The 11,561-nt window shown below is 38.9% G+C and overlaps 1 protein-coding gene across 1 annotated transcript; it reads right to left on the bottom strand.

The window, feature by feature from the left end:
• Positions 1-4,900: 4,900 nt before the first annotated feature.
• On the bottom strand, positions 4,901-7,960 carry LOC136210619 (uncharacterized). The gene has a single exon (XM_066001964.1). It carries the CDS (start codon positions 7,605-7,607, stop codon positions 5,262-5,264), a length of 2,346 nt encoding a protein of 781 aa, XP_065858036.1. The 5' UTR covers positions 7,608-7,960; the 3' UTR covers positions 4,901-5,261.
• Between the last annotated feature and the right edge of the window lie 3,601 nt (positions 7,961-11,561).

The following is an 11,561-nucleotide window of genomic DNA, read 5'->3' on the forward strand; positions in this document are numbered from 1 at the left end:
TATTGTGTTTTTCTTGGGGACAATCTCATCTCCTGGTCCGCCAAGAGGCAACCAACCCTCTCTCGCTCGAGTGCCGAAGCTGAGTATAGGGGCGTCGCAAATGTTGTCTCCGAAACTTGTTGGATTCGAAATCTCCTACTCGAATTTCACTGTCCCATTCGAAAGTCCACTTTGGTTTATTGTGATAATGTCAGTGACGTTTATTTGTCCGAGAATCCTGTTCAGCACCAGCGGACCAAACATGTCGAGATGGATATACATTTTGTACGGGAAAAAGTCGCCAAAGGCGAGGTTCGAGTTCTTCATGTTCCTTCTCGACATCAACTTGCGGACATCTTCACCAAAGGCCTTCCTTCTGTATTGTTTGATGATTTTCGGGCTAGTCTCAACGTGCGTCCTCCTCCCATTTCGACTATGGGGGTGTGTTAGATATTGTTATATATGTTAATATTCTCTCTTTATTGTATTTCCTATTATAATTACCTCTAGCATAATTATAGGAATTATACCATAATTGTATTGTATTTCCTATTATAATTACCTCTAGCATAATTATAGGAATCATACTATTGTATAAATACCCCTTTCATGATTAATAGAAAATCAAGGGATTCACAATCCAACATTTCCTTTCACTTTGTTATTATTTTTATTATAGTCTTTAAACTTCAAAATGGGATATTATGACTCTTAAACTCTACATTTTATTAACGTAATAAACCCTTCTATCATTGACCAAATCAAGATGACCGATGATGAACTAAAATAAAAACATTCGAGAATTGAAGTTTAGACTCACATTTCTCATGGAAGTACTGTTTTCAATTTTTCAAATTATAATTTTTGAAGCTTTCTATTTCTAAATAAAAAAAATTCTTACCAAACAACACCTAAATGACATAAAAAAATCAAGAATCAAAGTTATTTAGAATATTATTTCTACCAGCTTTACAATACAGGGTTACTTATTATTGGATTGATAATCTTGATTAATGGTGGATGGGTCATTACAGTGGAAGCGATCAGAGTCAGTCATGTGGTGAGCTCCTTAGGTAGATATTTTCTTCGACAATTGGCTGCTATAGCATCAACCGTTGCATCGATATTAAGGTTCCGCACCTAAATGACAGTCTTCTAAATATTTCTACCCACTCTTGAAGGGTTTCGGTCCGGTCTTTCACCAAGTAGTTAAGATCTTTCATGGTCTTATGCTCCAGTATGGAGGTTAATAAGTGTTGAGAAAACTCAATGGCCATCTAGTTCAAACTTCGAATAGATCCTATAGGGATATTTTCATACTAGTATGTCATTGCTTCCTTCAATGTGGTGGGGAACAACCTACACATGATGACATCTGGCCATGGTAGTCTCTAAAGAACTTCAAAAAAAAATATTCATACAAACAATAGGATCCCTAATGTATTATACTCATTTAGTGAAGGGTATTTAAAGCCATGGGCCATTGGCTCTTCCAAGATGTGAGCGTAGAGGAGAGAGCCAATGTCTATAACCTCCGAGATCTGAGCATCGACCCCCGCATAAAAAAATGGCCCTTTTGAGTCTTTGGTTTACTTCCTTACTGATAAGGTTGAACATATCCTCTTTGTCCATGAAGATATGAGAGTTTGCTTGGCTTTTGGGAGGAGTCTTCTTGCAATGAGAATGATGGCTTTGAGCATATATAGGTTTCACCAATGCTTTACGACGAGTACATCTTTCTCAAGAGGAGTGAACCCCCTCTAACGACTCTTTCCAACTACTCCCGCTTGAGTGTATTATGCGCAATCTAGAGTGTTGGCATCAACATTTATGAGTGAGGCGTCCTTGCGCATGGGGTAGCCACAAACAACATAGTGTCTGTTAGAACAAGTTGTAGATCTATGATGGTCTAAACGGTTGATGGCTGCCTCTGCCACCTGAAGCTAGGCCTGTGCACATTGCATCTCAGCGACATGTTGTCCCTTTAGTTCGTTGATAGTCTCCTGGACCGTTTCCATGTTATATATGAGTTGTTTGGTAATATCATCGATGGAATTTCTTCTTTCTGGATATAGTGAGTTTAGAACTCGTTCATTGATCTGACTAAGTGGTTATGGCCTAGAAGGGGATAGGCGTTCCGTTAATGTCAAGATGGTGTTCTTGGATCTTATGGGGTTTTAGGATTAGAGGAGCGAAATTCTTGTCGGGGTTAAGTAAAAGATGAGCTAGTAGGGGTTGTAGTATTTTTTTTTTGTGAGACATGGAATCGATGAGTTGCACGTTCACCTCACCAATTTGATGTGTAAAAGGTTAGGGAAGATCTCCTGGAATGTGATTTTGGGATGGAGATACATGTGATAAGATAGAAAAAAGGATGAAAGGAGGAGCCGAGATTCGGTAACCTTACTCTGATGCCTAAGTTGGTAGAGCTTTGAGGCGGAAGATAAGAAAACATTAGAATTCTAAGGTTTAGGAATATTGTACCTTGAATGCACATCTTCATTTTCTATGTATAAGGTTCTAAAGCATTCCAGGGATGTAATCATTTTTGTGCCCTAGCTGACGCTCAGGACAGGTGTAGGGAGAATGTTGGGAGCACGTCATATGGTGAGACCTACAAGCCCCACAAATCGAAATAACAGCTTTTGGAGATCATCATGCGTATTCAATTGGTTCTTATGTCTAGGTAGTTACCTTTTATCGTTTCTTATTCAGGACGTCTGATTGGTCCACGTGGCATGTACGGTTATTTGTCTATTATGAGAATCATTTCGTTTATATTAACCCTCATAATCACCGGGTCAAACTAAAAACGTATGTGATGTGAGGTATTGTTAAAAGTGTGATACGTATTCTGCATTACTTAATTAGAGAATTATATAGCTCGTTGTAATGTGAGACAATCTTCAACCTTTTATGCAATTTTTAAGGTAAGTTAGGCTTTGTGTACATTAGGGAATAGCAAAGGATGAAAAATATAAAAACAAAGATTCAAAGTTGGAAATGAAATAGAAAGAAGAAATGTAGGAGAAAGAGAGAGAAGCATCTTAAGTGTTGGTAGAATGGTAGGAGCCGACAGTCTTCCATAGGTTTGGGTCCTCAAAGAATACCTTTCTTGCAATTATGAGGAGGAGCATTTAGACAATTACCCACAAACTTGATTTGATTGCAAACACCTTCTCTCTTCTATTGAAAAAGACTTCCACTTGTTTCTTTCAATGCTTATGGTGGGATTCCACATCTTTAGAATCCTGGTCACACAGATTCAGATTATATAAATACAGATCATGGTAAAAGAATCCTGGTAACTTTATTCAAATTTAATCATGAAAAGTAAAAGTAAACTGGGGTAAAATTGAGATTCACTAGTTGGTACTTTTTTTTTACGATTTCTCTATAATCACGGAACACTGTACATGTATAAATCAGAAACTCAATACACCAAAATCAGAATGAACACCCTCTAATTACTATTTGCCAAGAAAAACAAATAAGATTTAAAAAGTCACAAGTGCTCTTCCAGCTAGAAAGGTGAGTTATGAGGTTATTGACCAATGTAGCCGAATACAGTGACGGATCCAAAAGGGTCAGATCGGGTTTTGAAATCATTAGTCGCTGAAAAATTCTATAGAAACTGTGTAAATTTTCTGCAAAAGAACACAAAAAATATTAATTTGAACATCCATACACTCTTTATCGGTGAACTGTGGATCCGTCACTGGTCAAACTCGCTTGCTATTCACCCAACGGGGTTGTTTGAGCAGGCAGCAGCCTATGGCGTCCCAAAAAAGGGCATATTTCATCCAAATATTAAAAGTCAAGCATTTCTTGGATCCTAATGGCTACTTTCCACCTTTAATCATGCTCTCTTTCTTCATTTCTTCTAACCACCAATCCATCATCTTGTGGTGGCCTCATCAGTCCAACAATATCTTTGTCGAATGAATGTTTCTGCCATCATCAAATATCAATTTACCATAATTAACTTCAAACTAGTAATCATTTTCAACATTCAGATCAAACTAACCCATCTTTCTCATTTCAATTTGTTACTTGCACACACTCAATGCCTGCAAAATATTCTTATTCATATGATTAGGATAAAAAACAAAAACAAATTATTGAAAAAAATGACAGCAGAAAGGTCAGGCAGATTCAACCTATAAATCTTCAAGAGCAAGGTTTGTGCACTTTGTTCATACCCTCTTTCATGCTCTTCTGCTCTTTGGGCATGAATTCACCTACTTCACAACATCACTATAGTATGTATGTGTATATTTTGGAAAGGAAAATAAAGATCAGCTTGATTTGAACCTCGACTCTAGTTTGGTTCTCCTTTTCGTAGCTCCTTTTTGCTTTTTCACTCGGAACAATAGAATAAAAGTGTGGTTAGGAGTGAGAAAAAGCTCGCTATAGCTACCAGCAACAACAAACAGTCAATAGATATGCAAAGCTGAATCAAATAGTCCGTTAGAAAGAAAAAACGAATTAATAGGACCACATACTCAACAATATAGGATGAAGAAGAAAGTGAAAAGCTTCAATCATTTTTTTATTCATGAAAGAAAAATGCATGATTATAGAATGAAGGCAATTTGATGCTTGTTCTCAAGAAATTATAAGATCATCACAAAGAAGCAAACAAGACAATAGAATTTGAATTCACTTGAAAAGTGAAGCTAGACCCTTTTTTTGTATAAAGGGCATTTGAGAAACTTTTGAGACAGAAAGTTTATTGCCTTTGTAGATGCAGTAACTACTCCATTCAGATTTCAGATAAAGACATATGATTGAGCTAGCAAAACCTGTTAAATTGATGGAATTCCTGGTGAAATCAATGGTGAAGATGATGATATTATCTAGCACAATATGTTCCAAAAGATGTTGCTAAAACTCAAATAAGAAATTTGAAACAGAGGTATGATCTTAGAACTGAATGAGAATTAATTAATAAACCTTTCCAAAAATTGTACAACATTCTTCCTGATCTGTGAAATCTCTTCATACAGCAATTGCTATCTTTACAAGCAAGAAGATTTTGTTTACTGCAAACTCAAAAACTTTAAAAATCATTCTAGGGATGAAAGAAGGGCAATTCTTAAAATGATGACTAAGCCATACAACAAAACTGAATCCTCTATCAATGCCCTCTTTTACTTCCATCTGACTTTCCCAAAATCTTCTAAAGAGTAAGTAAAGAAAATACAAAAAGAAATAAATCGAAGAAAGAATTTTAATAAATCCTACAAATTTTAAAAATTCAAAAGGGGGTGAAAAAGATGTTACACTGAGGATGTATCAACAAGAACCTCATTCAGCACATCATCCTCCCCATTTGCGAAAAGCTCCGCATCTTTATCTTCGTCGCTTATAAACTCCCGCCTTTCGAGCTTCGAATGAGCTGCAATGAATATCAATTTTTGTGCCTTGTCCATGGCTGCTCTAGAGTGACCATGAGCACAAACCCATTTCAACAAGGACCAGTTGCATTTGAATCCACAGGCAGTAGCATGAAGAAAAATAAGCCTAACTGCAACTTTCCCCAGTGACTTAAACTCAGTAAGGTAAGTTTCCCACACAAGCCTACTACTTTGTGGATTGGAAAGTCTCATCTTTCCTGTAATGGGATCTCTTTCTTTCATCTGTACCGCTCTTGCATACACCGGATCAAGCCCTTCTGTTCTCCATTTCATGAGCTCCATCAATGCAATATGAGCCTCCTCCCGCGAAACAAGCCTGGTTATGAGCTTGTCCACATCCTTTTCCTGCTCAGGGGTTAAGTATTTGAAAGGAGGAAGGTACTTGCCACTGTTGTCCCTAAGTAAATATAGTGGATCAAGTATGTATGCAGCAGCCCAAGCAGGATGATAGTTCTTCTTGAACCGCCTTTCGATCACTTTCTCCACTGCTCCTTCAGCAATGTGGAACTTTGAACACCAATCTTTCACTTTTGCTCTTAGTTCATCCCACAATGGCAGGCATTGACCAACTAATGGCCTCTCAATTTCAATCTCCTGAGCCATTTCCTTGATCATCTTAACTAATGAATGTACTGCCTCTAATTCATTCCAAAACCCCACATCTCTGATCATATCAGCAACTTCTCTCCCAGCTGGATCCTCCATTAATACTATCTTATATGATTCATCCAGCACAATCAATGGCAATGCTCGAGCTGAACTCAATATATCTTCTAGCATGGTATAAACAGGACCATAATCCGTCTTTTCGTATTCGCGCAAGGGCACCCTTAACAATCCTGCACGCCCATATTCCTGCATTTGATACTTATGGAAACAACTTCGGATTTGAGTCTTGTTATTGATGAAAGTTGCAAGCTTGAAGCAATTTTCTGCAACAGTTTTGAACAATGGAAGCGCCTTGCTGAAGTCCTTAATCAAAGTAGTGAAACCTTGAAACTGGCAGGAGAGATTGACCATCCAGTGATTCTGATTCTCTAAATTCTTCAATGCCTTAGCCTTAAATCTGTCTGCAACTATCCCTACACATTGCTGCATAGAATTCCCACAAATGCCTGATATGGTCTCCCATAAGACCTCTTCTGCATACTTAGAAGGTACAGAACCAGTAAGAAATACAGCTCTCCGATACAAACTAGTTCCATTAGGCAAGTTCACTGTCAAATTCACCAAATTCACTTCACCGAAGCTCCTACTGTTCTCGACTTTCCAGCCATCGGATGCAATTTGAAAAAACATAGCATCTCTGATCCTGGCCTCAGACTCAGCCTTAGCTTCCTCAAACTTAACATCAAGTCTACCACCGGAAAAATCTCTTCTGGAGACTATAGGCAACCCAACTTGAGTCAAGAATGCTCGGAATTTCGGGTGTTCTAGAGCGGAGAAGGACACAGAACCACAAGACTCGTAGACCCAATCAGCTAAATAATCAAGGGCACTGTCAATTTGAGTCTTGCTCAAAGCCGGCCCTGGCGAGGTTTTAGGACTTTTTAACTTCTTCACACTGTCTTCTAACATAGCCAAAGCCCCCAAATCATCTTTCCCACCGGAAAGCATCAAATGCTGTTGTTGAGGCAACACCGCTAACTCACCTGAGAATCTCGCCGGATCGACGATAGCAAGAGGATTGACTTGGTAAGCAGTGGCGGAAGCAGCACCAGCAGCATTCGCAGTATACGACGGCGAGGACACCGCTGCAGAATTTGCACCGGCAGAACGTTTTCTATGATTATGTCCTACAGAAGTAACAGCAACAGAAACAGCACCGGCACCGGCACCACTTGACGGTGAAGCTATGGCAGTGTTAGAAGACGGAGAAATAGACGAAATTGGTCTCGGTAGTGAGTTAAAATTAGGACACGTTCCACGTTTCAGATGCTCGGAAGCAGTACGAGATGGATTAGAGGCTGAGAAAACGGCGTCGCATAATGAACACCGGAGCTTCACCGCTTTAGGAAGGCCGGTTTCAGAGTTGTGAACCAACAAAGGCTCCAAGTGCGCCCAGTACCACGCGCCTTTTCCTTTTATCGCCTTCGTTCTAACCATTACAAGACCTTCATATCGCTTGTGTACAGCTTTCGCCGTAAGTTCATCTGCAGAAGCCGCCGATTCCACCGCCGGTGTAGCAGTGTTTGTGGTGGTTGCCATTATTCTCCGAGTTTGAATGCAGAAAACAAAGAGAAATTAACTAAAAGCCGTCTGGTTTATACGAATTAACAATTCTCAAAACGTTTTGGCCAGTAAAGTTTCCAAACCGGCGGCTTCCCGTTTTGCATTCAGCTGGGAAAGGCCGCCGGCGGTGGTAGCCGGCTTTTAATTTTGCGGCGTATAACCATGCCGGAGACCGGCGATCTGAGTCGATTATTCAATTAAATATATAAATATATATATATATATATATATTCTACTTAGGAGTGACTTCAGTTCCACTGACTGTTTTTGGGAGAGAAAATTTTCAGAGAGAAGAAGGGAGAAGAAGAAGACGACGAAGAACGAGTTAAAAGAGAGAGAGAGAAGAAGGAGAAGAAAAGGAAGTATAATACACGCGTAAACACGCGCCATATATGTGAGCGTGGGGAACAATAAGGAGCCATGTTGATGGAAACTGCTACAATGAAGTAACACCACAGTCGACGTACGAAAGCACTACAGACATAGGCTGTCAATACCTGGTCATTGGAGAGTGAAAAACACGCGCCTTCAAAAGGTTCTAGTTTTGGCATCCTTTTCATGTTTTTCTCCTTTTTTATTTCTTTGTTTTAGTTTCTTTGGTGTTGTTGGGGTCTTGTAGATAAGGGCCCCCTCTTGTCTTTTCCTCACTTTTTTTTTTTTTCTTTTTTAGTTTATAAGATTTTATTTATTTTTGATATCTCATATTATTTTTTTTTTTGGTAGAAAAGGAAAAGAAAAACGAATAACAACAAACTACCCAGGAATTAGCCTAGAGAAGCTAACCCAAATCCTATCTTCTAAGAGAAGATGAGAGATGAAACTAGAGGAAACAGGAAGGGTAGTAACGTCTAACGTTCCTTCATGGCCCGCCGCCGCCAAGCGATCAGCAACACGATTCTGCTCTCTAAAAATGTGTCTGAACTCTACGAACTCAAAGGAGGAGCAAAGCCTTATAATAGCTTTGATGAGGTTGCGACTGTTAAGACCCATAGAATGATTCTCAGAAATCATTTTGATTGCTTCCAAATTATCAGACTCCACAGAGAGCCTCTTAACACCCAGCCTTTTAGCAAGATTGATTCCAGTAAGAATAGCCCAGAGCTCCGCAGAAAAGGAAGAACCCAACCCTAAATTCTGGGAGAACCCAGAAAGCCAGACGCCCCCTACATCTCTAAGCACACCTCCAGCCGCAATCTTACCGTTACTGAGGCAGGAACCATCAGTATTCAGCTTCACAACCCCCTCTCTTGACCTGCTCCATCCCACGAGATGGACATCACAACACTGAGAGGCTCTGGCAAAGGACTCTCCTTTGAAACTATCGATAATAGAGAAAAGTTTTTTCGAGAAGAAATCAGCTAAGTTTGTCATAAAAACAGTTTTATCTCCAAAAATCTCCTCGTTTCTCCATTTCCAAACTTGGTGACAGATAATAGCAAAGAAAATGTCACCATGCTCCATGTATGGAAGCAACTTTCCTCTAACACCATCAGAGAACCAGTCGACCTCAGAATGTGCCATGAAGGAAGAGAAAATATGGTGTGGGAGAATTTTCCTCCAAACCTCTTTACTATTAGAGCAATCTCTAAGAGCATGGCACAAAGTCTCAATATGGCCTCTGCATCTACTGCAAGCTCCAGAATCAGCCAAGTGCCTTCTGTGCCTATCCGAATTAGTAATAAATATATAATATATTTTTCTCCCACCAATATATATAAATAAATAAATAAATAAAATTGGAGTTTCCCTTTTGTGACTTATTGTGCATGTTTTGATTTAAAAAAATATAAATATTTAGAGAATGGGGACATAAAGGGTAACCTAGGAATTTAATGAATTCTACCAGTTGTTTTCCTTCTTCTATGGTACTGTTGACCAAAACTAACCCTTTTGAGTTTTTTTTTTTTTTTTTCCAGAGAAATGCCAATTTGCAATTAAAAGAAAGAGACAAGTTAAATAGAGGGTAAAAAAATGCATGGTACTCTTTACTCTGTATTTTAATAATAAGATATTTATTTTTCATATTTTTTTATTTTTTTACATAATGATAATTTATTATGTAATATTAAGTAATTGATTTATTAATTTTTATATATTTATATAAATTTCAGAATAAATGAGATTTTAGATGCGATATTTTATTAGTGATCCTTTAAGGTCATTGACTTATCATATGAGTTTGAATTTCATACTTACGTATGTGAAAAGAAGTATAAATATCTTCATATACTAGACGTTATGTGTAAGTCGTTGTTTTCTATCACTTACTGATGATGATGCTGAGTCAACAAGTCAGCGTAATTGTAAGTCAACCCGTCAGCAAGAGTAAAATCAAGAAGTCGGAATGCTGAGTTATCAAGTCAGCATGGCTGTGGTCAGCATGGTACTGAGGTGATAATACAGGTCAACATGGTCTTGCTGTGTTACCACTGGTCAGTAGGTCTTGCTGAGTTTGTACATTTTTGAGTAAGGATATTCTGGGTATTTTCACAACTTTGTAAATGCTATAAAAGGTCTGGGTTGGGAAGTAGTTTTATACGAGAGATTCTTAGACTAAGTCATAAGTGTACACTGTGATAATCTGAATTGGAGATTGGGAAAACACGAGAGTTTCTGGAAAAGGAGAAACTGTTTCAATCTTGTTGTAATCTCCATTGATTAGTGAAGTTGCTGGATGTAGGCAGTTAAGCCGAACCAGGGTAAATTCCGTGTGTCTTCTTTTTGATTGTTGTTTCAAGATCCAATTTGTGATCTTTGTGTACTTTGTTTCTCTGTGTGGTTGATTGATCGTTCGAAGCGTAGTTCAACAATTGGTATCAGAGCTAATCAAGAACAGAGCAATGGGTTTTACAAAGATCGAGATCGAGCGTTTTAATGGTAAGGGAGATTTTGCTCTATGGAGATAGAGGATGAAGGCAATCTTGGTTCAAATGAAGGTTGCGAAGGCTCTGAAGGGCGAGAAGGAATTTCCGACGACAATGACGAAGGAGGAGAAAGAAGATCTTCTTGAATTGGCTTACAGTACGATCGTCTTGTATCTTGGCGATAAAGTGCTAAGAGAAGTTTCGAAGGAAACCTCAGCTGCTGGGGTTTGGCTCAAGCTTGAACAGTTGTACATGACGAAGACACTCACCAATCGGGTTTATCTTAAGGGAAAGCTTTTCGGCTTCAAGATGAACGAGGACAAGCCAGTTGAAGACTACCTTGATGATTTCTCAAAGATCATAATTGACCTAGAGAACATAGAGGTAAAGATTGAAGATGAAGATCAGGCCATAATGATCTTGAATTCTTTACCCCAGTCTTTCAGTCATTTTGTTGAAACCATGAAGTACGCTAGAGAAACACTAAGTCTGGAAGAAGTTCTGATGGCACTAAAGTCAAAACAGATTGAGGCCAACACCAACACTGAAGCTGCAGAAGGATTGTTTGTTCGTGGAAGGTCTGAGAAAAATGACTCTCACAAGCCAAAGAACAAGAACGGGAAAAAGTCCAAAACTACATCCTCAAGCAATAAAGAAGGCAAGGTCTACAAGTGTTTTCACTGCCATAAGGAAGGACATTTTAGGAAAAACTGTCCTGAGAGGAACAAGAGTCTAGGTCAGCCTAAAGATCAAGGCGAAGCCGCTGTGGTAGAAGAAGGTTATGAGAGCGCTGAGGTCCTTGCTGTCACTGATAAAGATCCAAACACTGACTGGATCTTGGACAGCGGATGTACGTTCCAAATGACTCCCAACAGGACGTGGTTCGAAGACTTTCAAGAGGAAGGTGGGAGGGTTCTTCTAGGCAACAACAAGTTGTGCAAGGTACTGGGTCAAGGCTCCATTAGGCTGAAGATGTTCGATGGTCAAGAAAGGATTATGACCGGTGTGAGGTATGTGCCAGAACTGAAAAGAAATTTAATTTCTTTGGGTACGCTTGATAAACAAG

Source organism: Euphorbia lathyris, chromosome 1 (genome assembly GCF_963576675.1).
Source record: "Euphorbia lathyris chromosome 1, ddEupLath1.1, whole genome shotgun sequence".
Lineage (NCBI taxonomy): Eukaryota > Viridiplantae > Streptophyta > Magnoliopsida > Malpighiales > Euphorbiaceae > Euphorbia > Euphorbia lathyris.

Coding starts and splice junctions, on each gene's coding strand:
- LOC136210619 (XM_066001964.1), bottom strand. CDS start 7,607: ATGGCAACCACCACAAACACTGCTACACCGGCGGTGGAATCGGCGGCT.